Here is a 19,002-nt window from a genome sequence, read left to right as displayed (position 1 = left end):
TGAGCCTTTGTATTCTTTTTGGTCAACAGTGGTTTGTACCTTGCAACTCCCCCCATCAATGACATTTTTGCCCAGTGTCTTTCTTATTGTGGAATGTTGTACATTGACCTTAACTTTTGTGACCATCTGGATGAGCTGTCAATGCGCTCTTGGTGAAATTTTTGATAGGCCGGCCACTCCTGGGAAAGGTTCACCACTGTTCCAAGTGCTCTCTATTTGCGCATAATGGCTCTCACTGTAGTTTGCTGGAGTCTCAGAGCCTTAGCAATGGCTTTGTAACCCTTGACTGGCAGATTTCAGTGACTTTGTTTTGCATCTGTATTTGAATCTCTTTGGAGCGTGCCATCATGTGCTGCTTTTTGAGACCTTCTAGCCTGCTTCACATTGACAGACAGGTTCTATCTGAGTGATGTTTAGATTCAACATGTCCGGCAGTAATCATGCCTGGGTGTGGCTAGTGCAACAGATCCCAATTGAATTGAAGGGGGCAATTACTTTTTACAGAGGGCCAGTTAGGGCTGAAAATATTTCAATAAATGAAATCATTATTTAAGAACAGCATTTTGTGTTTATTTCGGTTATCTTAATCTAATATTGTAAGTAGTATGATGATCTGAAACATTAAAGTGTGACAAATATGCAAAAATAGAAGAAACTGGAAAGGGAGCAAATACTTTTTTAAAGCACTGTACACAGGGGGTTTCCATTATTTTGGAAGTTACTTGCATGGAGGCTTTACATGTAAAAGATTCCTTCATGAGTCTCTGTGTAGGCCAGACACAGTTCATATTAGTTTCAAGCCCGCTTCATATAGACTCATGTAGTCCTCCTGATTGCAGGGGTTTATGTAACTGAGTCTGGGAGTGATTTCCTGGCCTGTAGGTTTGCAGCTGTTGTTGCCTGCACTGAAATACAGGTCACTGTCTTCTCCAACACTCCCCCACAGAGAGAGGTAGAAAGAGAGAGAGGAGTAAAAGAAAGAAAAAAAAATAGAAAAGAGTGAGAGAAAGAGTGAGAGAAAGAGTGAGAGAAAGGAGACAGAGGAATGGAGGTAGTGAGAAAAAGTGTGAGAGTGGGAAGGGAGAGAGAGAAAAAGAAAAAGATAAATATGGAGGAGAAAAAAGAGAGAGAGAGAGAGAAAAGCAGAGGGAGAAAGAGAAAGAAGGAGAGAGGGAGGGAAGGTTGGAATGACTGTATTGGAGGCAGAACAAGAGTAAATTAGGTCTCCTGCCTGCAGAGAATCAAGTCCAGCATCTCTAGTGTTTTCTATCACATTATTCTCCAACATTCTCTAACGCTGTTTTAGTTCAGTACACTCTGTACACACACACACACACACACACACACAATGTGAAACACTGGCTGTGGATTAGAGTTAAGCGGTTTTGCGGGTCATGAGGTCAGAAATCTGCCCTTTAGTTTTTCAATATTCACTTTCCATCAAACACACACTCAGCTGAACAATGAAAATCAAAGCACATTTTAACAAACAGAGCACACACAATACACATACTGACAGAGACGGATAAGTAAAGAAAGAGGGAGAAGAAGAAAAGAGATGGAGGGAAAAAGAAGAAAGAGAGAAAGTAAAAGGGACAAAGAGAGACGAAAACAGAAAAAAGAAAGAAAAGAAGAAAGAAAGAAAGAAAGAAAGAAAGAAAGAAAGAAAGAAGGAAATAGAGAAAGAAATACGGAGAGAGAAAAAGAAGTAAAGAGAAAAAGAAAAATGGAAAAAAGATAAAAGGAAGGAAAGAAGGATATAGTGACAGAAAAAGTAACAGAAATAGGAAGAGAGAGAGAGAAAGAGAGAGAGTAATAGGGAGAGAGAAAAAAGAAGGAAAAGGAGAGCAAGAGAGAGAATGAGTAAGAGAAAGACAGAGAGAGACTGTGGGTGACACTTTCAGGAAGAGAAAAGGAGGAAAATAGGGAAAGAGAAAAAAAGGAACGAGAGAAAAAGAAACAGAAAGAGGGAGAGAGAGAGAGACAGAAATAGGAAGGGAGAAAGAAAGAAAGAAAGAAGGAAAGAAAGAACAGAAGAGCAAGAGAGAAACAGAGAGAGGACAAGAGAGAGAGAGACAGAGAGAGAAAAAGAAAGAAAGAGAGAGAGAGAGAGAGAGAGAGAGAGAGAGAGAGAGAGAGAGATAATTGTGGGTGACACTTTCAGGAAGAACCAAATAAAAGTTCCGGTGGCAGACAAGCAGTCGTCTCTGCCGTCGAGCCAAACTCACACAGCTGCTGCTGACAATCCAACACACACACACACACACAGATGGTGATTGACTTACTGTTATAGCTTCAACACACAGTGAAACACTGACATGAAAAGCACAGGTGATTTGTTTTGTAGTTAGTAAATGTTTGTGGAGATGAATGAAGAGGTCAGGAGAAGCTTTTTAAATGAACATTTTGGTGAAAAATCTAATGTACACAATTTTCCCCTTTACCCCAAATATGTCAGTCAGCCAAGCCCTGTTTGGTGTCTGAGGTACTGCTTCTTTAGATGTGCACTGAAGCTATGATGCTAACGTTGCTAACAAGTAACAGAAACTTATACCTCACCAATTAACATGGTGTGAACTGTGTGCCTAAATTACTACACAACTTCTAGTTGTTGATAGGCTTGTCACAATTATTACATAATCACCTGATTACAATTATTTTAGCTGACTGCAACTGTTTTTCACAGCTGTTAGCCTATAGAATCATATGTTTACACTGCAACAAACAGAACTGTAGTGAATTGGGTTTGTTTATATTAGTAGGGTTGTGGCAAATACCTATAAATAAAAGATGCAAAAACATGTTGTAACATCTGACTGTGTCCCACTGTAATCTGTAAAAGTGGATAAAAGAACATTATATAGCTAAAAACAGTAAAAAACAGTCCATTTTTATAGATACATCTATCTATGAAAATCTATAAAGACTATTTAACAGCTCAATGCAGTTTGATGCAAGTGTGTGATGATTTAAGCATGCAGTTTGCACAGTGCTGTGTCCATCATTTGTTAGCTACATTAGCCTTGTAGCTCCAGTGCACAAGAAACAAACTTCTATAATCTATAACAATTGACAAAATTAAATGAAATCAAATTTGGTCTGTAACTTTGTCCAGTTCTAAACTAAAGAAACAAACATGTTTGATTGATTGCATTTCAGGTAAGGGGGAATTGTGTAAATTTGCACTAAAAACTGCAGTAGCAGTTATCCAGAAGCCTGAAGCCTGTTACTTAGAAAAGTATGTATGGGACTAGCTCCAGGATGTCATCACTTAGCACCTCAGCCATCTTTATAGCAGTGAAAATTCTGTGTTCTCTTTTAGTGCATAGTAGTAACATAGAATACAAATAAAATGGGACCTAAAATGGAACCCTGGGGAACTCCACAGGTTGTATTACAGCTGCTAGAAGGGGTGGGTGAAATGGCAAAAGTAAAACATCACAATACATGAAGACATTATCATGATATATGATATGTATAACAGTATCTAGTTTTTCTGAGGTTTATCAACAAGTATGATTAGACAAAACACACTAGCAATGCAGTAGCATCAAGTGTAATGCATAGCTAAAAATGGATGTAGAACCCTGAAGCCTATTATATGAGAGAACGTATACTCACACTTAGAGCTTACACTACAACCACCACATTTCCACTGAACCCGCTTTTTACTCTCAGTACTGTCAGGGCCTTAGCCTGCCTTCACCATCGTGATTCCTATATGGAACCAGCTCCATGATGTCATCACTAAGTGCCTCAGCCACAACACATGGATAGGAATAGCACTTGATCGGTGCTATACTTGACAATAATCACCTTAGCAACAGCCTCAGGACCAGCGGGCCGGACTATTCTCATTGAGAGCGGGGGAGGAGGAGGAGTGAGAGCATCTCTGCGGACTTAGTGTCTTAAAATACATCTGAAAATAGGCCATCTGACTGTGTCAAACAGACAAATCGCCTATATATATAGAGCTAGGATTTAGCCTCCTTCAGTCTCTCCCTGTAAACGAAAGCCAGTGAAAGGATGAACAGCTAGCAGAAGAGCTCAGACAGTGCACTGGAAGACAAGCTTTTCTTGTCCTGTTCACACAATCACTGATTTAGCTCACAGACTATGAACTTTAGATTACTATAGACTAGCCTATACATAGTCTGTAGGACAGGCCTGCTACTTAGTAGAAGAGAAGGCATGACTTAAATACAGTTTGATGTTATGCTCTAAAAATGTTTGTGATATCAGAAATACTGGCAAAAATTAGAATGTTGTCCACTGTTCTAGTACTAAACACTTTATGATATTGCTAAATGCGTAACACTTGGGTACTAGGATCGGCTATAGACTGGAATCAGTCAATTTTTCGGCCTAAACAAGCAAGAGGTGATTTGTCTATTTCTTTCATTGGGTAAATTTTGCTACATGCACTGAAAGAAAACATTTTGTCAGTCAGACAGCTTCCAAGCCAATATTAGTTGCAAAGTCTGAAAAAACTAACATGCTAAAATGTTGATCTGTGAAAAAAATGGCATCAAAGCCCTAAGTTTGCTGCATAGCCATGTGCCTATGCCACTTTATTCTACATTAAAACCTATTATTTTGCTGATAGAATTTTTTGTATTAAAATAATGCAAGTTTGTGAGATTGCAGCATGCTAACTACCTACATGAGTTCATTGTCATTTAATTATATAACTTTGCTATTTTTGTCTGAAAATACAATAGAAAATTATTTTACATGTACAGTTTGGCCCTTAAGCAACCTATTTCACATGGGTTCAATTCAATGTTTTGGTTGTTAAACATATTTATACCAAGTTTTGAGTTTTATCTGGACAGTTAAGTGTCATGGCATCCTGTAACCACCTCAACTGGAATTAGCATTGGCCTGCTGGGACAATCAGCCTTCACTATCGACCTCACAAATCTCTACACAACAACCAAAACCACTTACAATTTGTATGCATTTAGGATTTTTGTGCTAAAAAAACTGTCTATATCATCGTATTGTGAGATTGTTATTACAGTCAAGCACATATGAAACTCACCACATGAGCTATGACCTTGAAAGAAAGAACAGGTTGGAAAACAGGTTAGAAAGAACTCTCAATGTCAGTGTGTTACCCTCCACACACACACACATGTTAAAAAAAAAACAGCTGATCAGCTGTATTCACACTAATTTTAGACAAGGCAAAAAGACTTGTAGACTGTTACACAAACCCTGCAGTGTGTCTGAGTGAGTGTGATTTATTCATCTCACACATTTCACACAGAGAAACTCAGAGGTGCTAAGAGTGTGTGTGTGTGTGTGTGTTCAATATTTGTTAACTAAGGCATCTACTTCAGGATGTGAGACTGCAGGCTTGGTGCACTGTAGTCATCAGCATAGCAGTGAAAATTGTGTGTAGTTAGATTTCATGCTATAAATGTGTGATAACAGGAATGGTTTCTATAGCTCTATTTAACAGAGTATGTGAGATTTCTGAAAGTGATAACCACGAAGCTCCTGCAACTGCAAAAAACTGGTTTGGTTAGCTTACCTCAGATGGTTGTTAAGCCAATGACAGACAAAAAGTGGTAGACTAAATGGTGACAGAGCGCCGACACTGGGATCAAGTACCCATGCTAATCCACAACTGTCCTAACTCATTTGTGAAGAGAACAACCAAATTTGTCAGCCACAGGAGCGAGGGGAAAACACAAAGCTAAAGTTAGCCAGCTTCTTATTCGAATTATCCATTCCACCTTAATTTCAATGTTAATAAATTTTGACAGAAAATTTTAACTGGTGAATAGGAAACATCAGTCTCAGCAGCTACTTCTCCACACAGGACTCAACTAGCTACTAAGTGGAGATTTTGAATGTATGTAGAAAAATAACTTATTCTGTAGGGGCTTTAATAGCTACCAATTTCCACCTCTATTTGGTTGTAGAGCCTAACTCTATTCAGTTCTATTCTACCTCTATTCAGTTGTAGAGTCTACCTCTATTCGGCTGTAGAGTCCACCTCTATTCAGTTGTAGAGTCTACCTCTATTCAGTTGTAGAGTCTATCTCTATTCAGTTTTAGAATCTACCTCTATTTGGTTGCTGCGCCTACCTCTTCGGTTGTAGAGCCTACCTCTATTCGGTTGTAGAGTCTACCTCTATTCAGTTGAAGAGTCTACCTCTATTCGGTTGTGGATTGCACAGTTTGCTTGGAGTGATTGAGTCATGATAGAAAATAGAAAAAGCCACAGATCAGATTGTAAATAAGCTTCAATTCAATTCAGTTTTATTTATATACAAGGCTTTTTACACCAGACACTGGCTGTATCCAAATAGTAGTGGACTGTACTATATACTATTTACCACTATACCGCTATATACCACTAAACAAGACACTACTTATGATGGCATGCTGTTTTGAAATACTATGTAGAATGGTGGCATGTGGTTTTAGATGCAGTTATAGTCATCACAAAGCTGCTTTACAGAAGTCCATGTCTAGAGCCCAAATGATCAGGTTGAGATAAAAAACATCACTAAGAGCATGAGGAAGAAACAATGAGAGAAACCAACAGTCGGTGGAGTGGAGTTACAAGTAGAACAAGTTTACAAGTGAGATAAACAGAGAAACCTGTATCATACAAAGATAAGCCAGTGATAAATTGTAAAAAGCAGTCAAAGATTTGTCCGTCCACTGTTTGTGAGACATATACAGTCGTGTGCAAAAGTTTGAACACCTCTGGTCAAATTACTTGTTTTCCTCCACAAAAGGATGAAGACTGCTCTTCAAATTTGCTGACTAAGTGATGTGTGGTGTGAGGACCCACAAAGTAGATGAGAAGACAAAAAGAAGATAGACCACACATAACGAGCTTCTATGTAAGCCCCTTTCCGCCACTAGAAAAAGGCCATATTGATTCTGATGAAGTCACAGTCGCACTGCCAGCATTTTGGTAGGCAACATCAAGTTTTTAGTGTGATAGTGTGACAGTTTTTAATGTGATAAAGCCATAACTGATCCAGCAAAGGCAGTTAAACACTTTTTTAAATCTCATTTTAAAGCGCATTAACTGATATATTTGAGTGTATTGATTTGATTTTATTTGATTTGCTGCTTTAGTGATAACAAATTGAAAGCTGAAATCTAAATGGCTGAGATTTCCTGCTGCGTTAGTGGTGCCCTGTCCCAAACTGCACACTGGCACACTAAATAGTGTGTAAAAATAGTGCATATACCATTAGAAGTGCGCTCATTAGTGAAGCAGATAAAGTACAGAAGGGTGTGCTTTGGGATTCGGCATTAGCTCAGCTGAGACACATTCAACAGCTGCTCTGCTGTGCTGCATGTTAGCTGCTCATTAAACATTTCCAAGCAAAAGTGTAAGGTATTTGTTGATTAATGATGCATTTATTGAGGTAAATTAATGCATTTTTGAGGTAAGCTGATATTAACTTCATATTCACCAAATTTCATTATTTGTTCTATGTTTAAGGCACCTCAGTATAACTGCAGCACCGTTTAAGGTAGAACAGAAAAAGAGAAATGAAAAGCTGACGAATAAGAGGATAACATCAGCTTTATATGTGTGAATGAGTTTACTGTTTAAGAGCTTTGGCTGCTTTGGTAGCCGTTTTTATTAGTTATTGTGTAAAATCTCACAGATTAAATTTTCTGAACTAATGATATACAGACTATACAGATCCAGTCCACCAATCTAGCAAATCTAAACTGCATCTAAAGTGTCCATATATCTTTTCATGTTTTTCGTGATCATTCGGATCTATTTTGCTATTTTGTTTTTGGTATTCAGCCACCTGCAGGTTGTATCTGCAGTAACGGTGATGAGATGAGCTCTATCAGAGCAGAGTTACAGCTTGCCTACCAAAATGGCAAAGCAGTCTTCTTAATGACACAGCTGACACTATGAATAGTATGTCATAGTAATAACACATGGCAGTCACCTGGGATAGCATAGCAACTACCTATTAACCACCTGGAATACCTTAGCAACTACCTGACGTACCACAGCAACCACCTGACAACTATCTAGCGTTACTGGAGAATTGCTTAAGCTGCTCAATCATTCTATTTATTGTTTTTAGCAGTTGCAGTTAAATAATCCTAAAATCTGGGGGTGCTGCAACTTCCTCAGCACCCCCACATCCCCTTGCAATGCAATTTTCTTCATTCCCCAAGTATAGTCGCCACATAAGCAAATCTGCTTGGGAGTACAAAACAATTTAACACAATTTGAAGCAAATGTGTGATGATTTAGTCATGCAGTTTGTACGATGCTATTAGGGTATAATCCTCTGTTACTGTGTTTTGTTAATCAATTTGAGAAGGCAAAGACTGTTTATGAGAGGAGTGGTAAGAAAAGCCAAGTAGCTGTGGTCACATATTTTACTGTAGGCCAAAATGGGAGCCTATTATACAAACATTACTGTTCCAGTGTGTGTGTGTATATAATCCCTTTGCAAGACCTCTTTTTCTAAATTCTCCAAATTCCCACATGCTTGTAATATTCTCTGAATAAGAGCAACATTCTTCCCTCACCTTTCACTGTCAGGAAAGCTCCAGTAGTTAGGAGAACAGATCTCCTTAATATCTCAGTTTTTTCTCCTAGACCACAAGGAGATCAGATGGAAAGACAAAGAAGACTTTTGCTGAAGTTTCCTGTTGCTCAGATGTTTCGCCTGAGCAAAACACCTCAGTGGTGTCACATGTTTCTCCTCTTGAGCTTTAGTGGAGATCTCAAATATTGAGCTTTGGCAGGGTAAAAATGCTTATGTTTATCATGTTACGACTGAAGTAAAAGGGAGAAACTCAACCATTTCTCATCCAAGACTAAGACCCTCTGAGAGAAGTACCTCGTGTCTCCTTTTTGTCTAAGGCTATATCTCCTGTAAGGGATTTTAGGAGAATCAACAGCAAGCCTCCTGAGCCATCAAAGAGCAACATTTGAGCAATAAAATTTTCCTCTGTGCAGTTTAGAAGCTGAAGAGTGTGTGTTGGTGTTTGTTAGAGGCACCACAAAAAAAGACACATACAAACAAACATAAATACTTCCCTATCAGAATTAGCATCCACATTTTCCTTCTTTAGATTTAAACTCGAGCTAACATTGCTAAGAAACACTAGCAGTCAGTAGTCACCCAAATCCTTTCTGTACATACATCCCCAAAACTTCTGTCAACCCACTCACACTGCATCCAGGTCTTCTTTAAGGTCATGTAGACTTGGTTTAAGATCATACAACTTACTGTACAACTATAACTATGAACAAAACAAAAAACAGGTGTAGCTAAACACAGTGTACAGCCATTTTAGACAAAAGATGTGCTGACTTCTGTCTTCCTCACAAAATCCCCTTTGTCTGCACATACGTCATGCAGCCATATAGATGCTAGATGCAATTTCTGTTTCTATTTATAAATATACATTTCAAGTTTTAAAATTCAACAATTATTCATAAAAATGAGCAGAAATCCCAAACATAACCTGTAGCATCAACATTCCTGCATGACATGCATGCCTTAGGATTGCCACCCATCCAGGATTTTCCTGGGTTGTCCTGGATTTTGGCTGTCTGTCCAAGAAAAAAATTAATTCCATTCCTGGACACAAAGGCCCAGTCCTATTTCTTATTTTTAACCCAACCCCTTATTTTCGAGTGTCACTTTGCCTCTTAGAACTGAGTAACAAGGGGTAGCAGTTGAAATCTTACCCTACCACTAGCAGTGCTCTGTAGGCGACCCTTCACGTCTGCAGTGATACCAGAGGAGGGTAAAGTTCAGCAACCTCTTTGCTCAGCTTTAGTTAAATTTAGGGCATCGTATGCCTTCAAAGAGGGGGATACGACAATTATGTATTATCGCCCACTCCTAATTCTTTGGTTATGTGGAGCTGAAGTCAGCTAGTTGACAGCTTCTCGTTTAAATTTTCCCGTTTCACCTTAAATGGAACCACAGTGTTCAGCTACACAGTGAGGTTTTGCTTTTTTGTAGTTCACAGTAAGTCATACTGGTTCCTAAACTGCATCGACAAGTCTAAGCAACCTTAATGAACACCAGGATGCGGGTTGAGCAGGTTGAGAGAAGTTTTGGGGATGTGTTTACAGAAAAATATTTGGGTGACTATTGATGTCTAATGTTTGTTAGCAATGATAGCCTCTTAACTCAGGTTTAAAACTACAGAAGCAAAATTTGGAAACAAAACATGTCTTGGCTGATCTAGGGGATGATCTGATGACATCTAGGCTAAGCGGAAAATTTAGATTTAGATCTAAATCTTTAGATTTTTCACCAAACCATTCCTTTAAATATATCGATCAAACTCTTTATCAGTCCAGGACAACACATCTTTGTTTTACAGGGTTTGAAGAGAGACTGTGGCCATTTTTCTCTCCACACACACACACACGGGAGTTGCCAGGAAACACGTCTGGAACAGTGTACTCCAAAAGTATGTGGAGCCCCCCTGTCCCCCGACAAATTACCCAACACTGCTCCTCTTTCTTTCTCTCTTTCTGCACACACATTCTCGCCCCCTCTCAACCGCTCCCAGCATGAGCCCTGTTCCCTCTCTCCCTCTCTCTCTCTCTTTCACTTTCAGTGTTCTGAAAAACAAGAAGAGAAATAGCCAAATGTTTCTGCACAAGGCAGACATAACATCTCTGTCAGTCTTTCAAACGTCTCTGTCCATCTCAAGAGCAAATTTCAGTCTTTTACATGCTTTGAGGCCTCCCTCTCTTTCTCCCTCTCTTTCTTCATGTCTCCCTCTTCCCTTTAAAACGTAATGTTAGTTAAAGGACTCTCCAGATCGTGACAACGTCTTGAGAATGCTAAATACACAGTCAGTTTGTGTGTGCATTATGGTCACAATACTAGTCCAAATTTTTTTCTACTCATCGGAAAAATGAATCATTTCTTACTATGGGTGCGATATGACTACAATAAATAATAAAAATAAATAATAAAATACAATAAATCATAAAAAGGTACAATATTATGATACGAATGTTCACATCATGATATTTTTTTGACATCTGATAAGTTGACAAAAAAGAACCAGTGGTGCCTTATTAAAACTGTAAATGTAATGTAAACTTAATAATGCAGTTGGTCAGTGTTCTAGTAGTATTGACGATGACCACAGTCTGCTCAGATAAACATATTGTGACATAATCATGATAATGAGCCCAATTTGTTACACAAGCTTACAACACTTCTATAACACATAAGGGAAAAAATTAATTTGACATTACTGGGCTTCCATGGTCAGTTTCTGTTAAACCAATGGCAATTACAACACACTACAAAATGTAATTATGTGCCTTAGCTATTTATTAACACTGTTTAATCTGTTTATCATTTTTACCCAACTGTAACTGTTCTTTGCTTATGTGGAGAGTAATGCATAGCGCCAGGTTGCTGTTTCTGCATTTCACGTAGTAGTCGTTTTTCCTTCTTTTTTATTAATTTTCAAATTCTAGACCAATATCTGGACAATCATCTAGATCCAAGCGTGTCACAGACAGATGGCAGGGGGGGCTTAAGCCCGTGCCCTTTTGCCCTCAGACTGTACAAGTGCCCTCTTGGTCAGCTTGTATAATAACTCCATTTTTCCAAGATCTGTTCCAACAAATAGAGCTAGTGAGCTAATGGGTCACTAGCTTTATTTGTAAGTGTTCCACAAGCTACATAACTTTTGAGCGCCCCCTTTGGTGCAGTACTGACCGCCTATGCAGATTTCATGTCAATGACATCGATCCGCACACAAATGCTGGAAATCCCAATAAGACACCACTTCAAAAAGGGTCATATTGCATAATGTGGTTATTTTGAACAACAACCAAACATAATGTTAGCAGTAAGGTGCACTAAAAAAATTTTAAGTCAAAATTTTGTTATTGTAAAATGAGGGATTTATGCCAGGCAGTGTTGAGCTCTTAAATTCAGTTATAACTCACTGGTTCATAAAAAACAGACAGCATAGTGGGTAACATTGCAGCTTTGTATGCTGGAGCTAAGGGTTCTAATCCCTACTTGGACAGTAAGGCTAATCTTTTAGGCTGCCTTGGGAAGAACTCCTAGCAGTACATTGGCTTTATTCTGAAACATGGCTCAAATAACTCACAAACACAGGCTGATTGACTTTCTCCATAAACAGATGTTGATCATAAAGAGCTTTCCAATTCATTTTCAACCAGTGAAATGTCTCCTCCTTTATAATGTCTCTGTAAGTGCTTCTTGAGCTGAACCAGGTGTTATCCAGAATGTATCCAGAACTGGAGCTAAGTGACATTAATTTAGAACAGCTGGAGGGTTATTTAGGATATTCGGTGCCACAAAAACAGCCAAATTTAATCAAGTGTGTGTCCTTAGCACCAAATGACCCAGATCACATCTCCGGCCTAAGGGTTTAGTCAGAGGAGGTCAAAGGGAGGAGAACACTGAACCCCTATGGATATAAGCCAGTTGATCAGTAAGTTTTGAGGTTGATGAGGATATTGGCTTTAATGGTGTCTTTGACTGTGGCTTGATTAGCTCTTTTAGCCACTGAGATGACTAAAAGCAGCCTTGCCTGCTGCATATTAATTTTCCACTTTTGAATTGATACAATCTTTAGCAATGTTCAGTGGTCAAGGCAGATAGACGTCTTACTTTTGGTGTCAAAGGCGTAACTAGGATCTTAGGGGCCCCAGTGCACATTAAATTAAATGAGCCCACTCTATAAAAAGAAGAAAAATGCAATGTAATTTGCTATTTTTAAAAGTATTATTAAGTTACCACAGCAGACTAATATGTGTAAAGTTGCACAAGTAGTAATATTAAAGTTTTTAGACCACCCTACACCACAAGCTCCAGTGCAACTGCTCCAATCGCACTGCCAGTACTTATTCCACTGGGGTCAACATGCACACATAAACCAAGCATATATCTAAAGATGCTCATTTCAGTGTGTAGAATAGCTGAATTAGCAATTAAGGGTGCTTTTGCACCTAACATGCTTGGTGCACATCAACCAAACTTTTCTCTAGTTTAGTTCATTTCTCTGTGCACATCATGTGTGTTTTTAACGTTTGGCTCTTTACAGATGCTCATACTATTCTTGCAGCATGGCTGCTAATAACGCCACATGAGCAATAACGACACATTTGATTTTGTCAGTTGCCTGGTCAATGTATTTTTGATAGCTTGGATCGGGCATTGATGACCTGATTGGTTAAACTGACATTTAACTGAACCAATCGATTGTAGATGGTTTCTTTTTATTTCCCTGATTGTGACACATCTAAACATTAAGCATCTCTATTTTATATAAAATAACTGGTAGGATTATACTTTTAATCATGAGCATATTCGAGGGACATATCAGGATCTTAAAATTAAAAACAGGTTGTTTTAGACACTAATAGATGCAAATGTTACAGTAACAGGGGGCTTGCCTTGTATCACTGTAAAATTCTTGACCAATCAAAGAACACCCACATGTGTAACGTGGTGCGCTGTAGTTATTGCAATAAAAAAAAAACAACAACCGAACAAAAAGAAAAAGATACAATGTCACAAAACAAAGTCTTGTGTGGAGTTTAGCAGCTTAACTAGGTGTGAAAACAGCCTAAAAGTATGCTTCAACTTAAAGGGTTGGTTTGAATGCTTTTATGTTGGCGACAGATAGACTGTCACATATGGAAATGCAATGCCATCTCAGCTTTGTGCTGCCTCTTCCTAACATTTCCCACCACAACAGCTGTGTGCTTTAATCTGTGTGTGTGTGTGTGTGTGTGTGTGTATGAGTGAGTGAGCAGAGGCAGCTGGCTGTATGTTGTTCTATGACTACAACACCATCTGTACTGAAATGTACAGAATCAGCTCTTCATCTCTGCTTCTTCACAAACACACAGACACACACAAACACACGTTCAGGGCGTTGGGTCGTGCATATGTCCCATATGTTTCACACATTTTGTCATAGCTGTCGTAACTTTGCATTTCCGAAATGGTAACTTTATAGAGAATGAATTAAAATATTCTTAACTTCCCATTTATATCAAGTAATATCAAGTAATTTTTTAATTGTGTCATCATGAATTGTTCACACAATGTAAAAGGCAGCTGGCATTTTCAAATGGTATTTAACAAAAAACTCATCTTAACCCCAATATCCAAAAAGAAATAGCTGGGCTCCCACCTGGCACAACTGTCTAAGCATAAGTTCGATCCCTGATGACAAATGATGCCACAGCCATCCAGAGTCCAAGATAGATAGCATTATTGGCCTCACTGTGGGTGCAGTCAGCGCACACAGCTAAGTGCTGACCAATGCAGTATAATCATAAGGTAACAGAACTGTCAGTTAGCATTCTCCTCCAAGCATGTTGAGCTGCCCAGTGACATTCGTTGGCAGCAGTATGACAAAAATGTAGTGGTGGTTCTCACGTCTTGGAGGAAGCGCATGCTAGCCTTCACCCTCCCAGCCGGGTAGCATTATGCAATGGAGGTGGGCCTAGCTAGTGGGTGGGAATTCACCACGACTAAAAGGGGGAAAAATAAATGGATTTAACTTCACAACTTTAAACAATAAAACTTTGTAATAAAACTTTACACAATGAAGGTCATTTCATAGGTCTCCACACTGTAGGTTTTTCTCTGGTTTTCCTAATAGGCAGGGCATTTTTGTCCTTAAACTATATGAAAACACACACACACACACACACACAGTGCATTACATCCCCATATAACAGTCTGCTGCTTTTAGCGCACTCTAAGTGAACCACATATTGAAGTGCATTAAATCCCACATCCTATGCTTGATGCTCACAGCAGAGTTCTCTATGGGTTTAAAACAGCAAGCTACTTTAGAGGTATGGAAAGAGCGAGCCAGAAACACTCTGAAACCTGATAGGCCGAGGGAGAGAAACTCCTGGGCTCCTGTAATGTGATAGGCCAATGCTGAGGAACTGTGGCGTTTCTGTAAAGTGATACGGCGGGACTGTCCGTTTCTGACTAGTGACAGCTGCTGTGGGAATTTTCATCTCAGAATTATCCAGACAATGTCCCACAAACTGCTTTAGACGTGCACACACACCTATTTGCTAAAAATGAGGTCAGCAACACAGAATCCCCCACAGTATCATCACCACAAAGAAAACCCAAAAGATACATCCTTTGTCGTGTTACCCCACAGTGCTGTGTGTGTGTGTGTTGTAATGCTCTTAAAGCTCTTTGGAAGCAGCAGGGTGCTCAGCTATTTCGGCCTGGCTATTTATGAAGCACTCACCATCACAGCTGCTTCTGCCTTTACTGCTGACATACCTCAAGAGACACATGCATGATTTTGGCCTAGGTGGGCCTATTACCAAACTTCTGAGACCATACAGGACTGCACAAAAGTCAGAGACCACCTTTCATTTATATGATTTCTAGTTAAAATGTCCATTATTACAAGTTATTCATTTTTCAGAATGCGAGAAAGAAGAAGAGATTTCTGTGAAGATTAGATATAAAATAATTCACAGGAATTTCTAAAATGGATTTCCAAACTCTTATCAACGGTGCATAACCTGGAAGACAACTGTCAGCATTAGATGAACAGTACATAAAGCATTCATCTTTGAGAGATAGGAGAAAATCAAGCTCCTTTCTTGCTTCAGATCACTGTGAGAAGACGACTCAACACTGTAAGTCTGAAAGGATGTGTTGCAGTCTGCTACTGAGAAGCCACAAAAGACACAAAAAAAGAATTTGGAATTTGGAAATGAAACAAAGAAACTGCTGGTATTTTCAGAACAATGGACTGACCACTCCAGAGTCCAGACCTGTTGGAGATTACTTGGATTGCTAGATGCAGAAAAGGCAACCAACTTCAAAGACTGAACTTTAGCAGTGTGAAGAAATATCCAGACCCTTCTTTGAAAAACTGAGAGCAAGGCTCATGAAAATAATGGACGGCTGTAATAACAGTAAGTAGTTCACACACATTAAAAAAGCTAGGGTGTCAACCCTGAAAATTTTGATTTTTCGTTTAGTAGTTGAAACATCTGTGTAATTTTCGGACTTTTTTCTTAACACTGAAAAATGAACGGCTTGTACTTAAAGGCCGTACTGACTTAAATAAGTGAATGGTGGTCTCTCACTTTTGCACAGTACTGTAGGGCACCTGCAATTACACTAATGATAAAAATAACAGAATAAACCCAGTCCTAATTCTAAACCTTAGGGAGGGCAGTGACACTCACAGAAGCAGAGAGAGAATTAGGGTAGGGATAAAGGGAAAGGAATTGATTTGCTCTACTTTTCGCAGCCCATGGAACGACAGAGGCAGACTGACATATTGCTTTTGGTGTCATCACACATACGCACACGCATTCATAAGCAGAATCTCCTGAATGTACAAACATAAGTAAATGTGCGTATTTTAAAGGGACACTTTGGCAGTAGTCATTAGACAAAGATTTTTTGTGAACTACGAAACCCTTATTCTGATGTATCTTGAAGGTGGAAGTTGGGGGCTTTTTTGATTTATTTTGTTAGCTGTTGAATACATAAGTGGGCAGATAGCTAACATCACTGCTAGAAAGCTGAATATCTTGTTACAGGCATACAGCTGTGCTCACTGGCTTCACATCATCATTTCAACGAAGAGAATAGATTTCTAAAACAAGAAAAATTACTTATCAGGAGGACAAGCTAACAGCTACAGTGAGCAAGGTAGCTGCCTGGCTATCTTACCACAGTTTAGAGTATAGCTTCTTTTCTCTGGTAAAAAAAGGTGCAGTTGTGTACTGAATAAAGGTTGGATCACTTTTCTTTCGATTTTTTTTCAGTGACAGAGGAAATTGTTACACAATGTTACATGTTGGGTTGCATTTATTAGCCTGTAGCTCAGTGGCTAGACTAAAAGTCATGACTGGTTGACTACATAGGGATTCCCAGTGGCTGTTTGTGCAATGCATGCTAGGTATTGTAGTGATGAGTGAAAACATGAAAATGATCTAAAACTGTGAATTCTGCCAAACCACACAACACAACAAACAAGTCTATCTGCATAGACAATGTAAAATAATAAAAATAAGCAAAATGAGCGTGAGCTTTTTACTCTTTAATGTGTCATAGCGCAGTGGGGGTCCACCATCCACACACATCTGTGTTTCTGTGTTTGTGGGCCATTAACCTCTCCACTGATTTCTGTATGACTACAGCACAGTGCTGCTGCATTTGCTGTTCTATTCACCCAACCCTAAACCCAAGGAGCCGAAATAAAACGTATTTGTTCTGTTACTTTTTCAAATAAAAGCAGCATTTTAGCGAGAAACGCATTTTCCCCTCATGAAGACCAGCCAACTGTTCACACAGTGTTATACGCCTCATCCTGGGGACGTTTGGTCTCTACCAAAGAGCCACATACACACAAACAAAAGGCTGATACAGAGAGTCCTCTCATCTCAGTTTATTGTCACCAGAAAACGCCATCTCTAATCTACTGCACACTCAAATCTGGAGCAGTGACGTCACGACACCCGCCAGTCCAATCCAACAGCACGAAGGCCACGAAAATAGGTCACGAAATCGTTACGGAGGTCAAAAGAAAGCACGATGATCAAACTGAGTAGCAAGCTGATACCAAAACACCTTTTATGTGGACGTAACTATTAATCCTGGTCCGTTTTGTGAGGCTGGGAGATGAAAACAGCGACATGGGAATCAGAGATGCGTTTTCGTTCACTTGCGCCTGCGCGCTGCCATGGCGACGGGAATCACGCGGGAAAAGGGGGGGCGGTTCCGTGAAAGAGTAAGCGTGTTGTTTTCTTTTGCACCCGTACTCGACAAACCCCGCCTTCCTGCGCTAGGATTGGCTATCGCCATCGTGCCTCCTACGTTAGGATTGGCTGGCACCTCTCACTCACGAGCTGTGCGCCGTATCCCAGACTGGGAGGGCGGGGCTTGTCTGAATACGGGCGGGAAAAGAAAAAACCGCCTGCGCATCGTTCTTCTTTATTTCTACCAATAACACAGCCAAACTCTTTGTTAGACACATTCAAAACGCACACGGTGCTCAGCCTAATCTGGCCTGAATCTGCTGCTCGCGTTATAAAGGTCACGTGAACAAAAAAGGCAAAACATTTCGCACAGAAACTGTCGCCAGCGAATCCCGCGCACGTGACACCCGCATTGTTGCTGTAAACTGACACGCGCCGTCTCCCGCAGTGGAATGGACGTTTAAAACACGCACGCACACACGTACAACAGGTGACGGTGCAATATTTATAGCCAGAAAGCATTAAGTGCCATGCCATTACAATGAAAGCGCTGTTTGTAGCGTTTGTGTAGTTTAAACGCTGAATAAAGCTGGAAAAGAACCAACACACTATAGCCTATTATATATTACAATATAGTGTATAGAATACACATATGTGGTCCTCGCGTGTGCAATACTACATAGTAAACCATATACACACCTCTTTTTCATAAGTTGTTTTGTAAATACAACGGTTACATACTGAAATACAACAACGCCATTTGAGTTTTAAATGGTAGAATTTTCTCTATAACGGAGAGCCTTTGGTTTATAGAACCTTTTAAATTATGGTTTACACAGCACCACAAACGGCGAACATATACATATATACCGTATGTAGAAGTATATAAGGAACTACAAAGCCAATATAATTTAATAATTACAAATATATAAACATTTGTTTCTAACATGTATGTAGTATATAGTATGAGCGCCTGAGTGTGTGAGGCTACTTGCTCCGCTGTGTTCAGGGCGCTGTGTCTGGACTCACCTCTATCCATTTCTGGGCCTCCTGTACTGCGGGCTCCTGGCTCGTTTCTCCGCTTTCGTGCTGCTGCTCCGCGCATGTGTCTGAGCGCGTCTCCTCGCTGGGACTCGCCATCTCCACACAGGCGTGATCGACACCAAAGCCGCTCTCGTGCTGCACACCTCCAGCTCGAGGCTAGTGCTGCTGCTGCGGGACAGGAGCGGCGCGAGCGCGCGAGCTCTGCA

General features: G+C 39.8%; 1 protein-coding gene across 8 annotated transcripts in view; it reads right to left on the bottom strand.

Annotated features, from left to right (window-relative positions):
• The window catches only part of limch1a (LIM and calponin homology domains 1a), a 94,278-nt gene extending 75,276 nt beyond the window's left edge, over positions 1-19,002 (bottom strand). For 5 of the 8 annotated variants that reach the window (XM_036583030.1, XM_036583033.1, XM_036583034.1 and 2 more), the window contains exon 1: positions 18,782-19,002. In XM_036583030.1, coding sequence (XP_036438923.1) covers positions 18,782-18,892 — 111 coding nt within the window. In that variant the 5' untranslated portion in view covers positions 18,893-19,002. The remainder of the gene's footprint in view (positions 1-18,781) is intronic. The other 3 variants (XM_036583032.1, XM_036583035.1, XM_036583036.1) reach the window with 1 other exon arrangement.

The sequence above is a fragment of the Colossoma macropomum genome, unplaced genomic scaffold, assembly GCF_904425465.1.
Source record: "Colossoma macropomum unplaced genomic scaffold, Colossoma_macropomum, whole genome shotgun sequence".
Classification (NCBI taxonomy): Eukaryota; Metazoa; Chordata; class Actinopteri; order Characiformes; family Serrasalmidae; genus Colossoma; species Colossoma macropomum.
The sequence above is the reverse complement of the archived record's forward strand: the minus strand, read 5'-3'. Positions and strand labels throughout refer to the sequence as shown.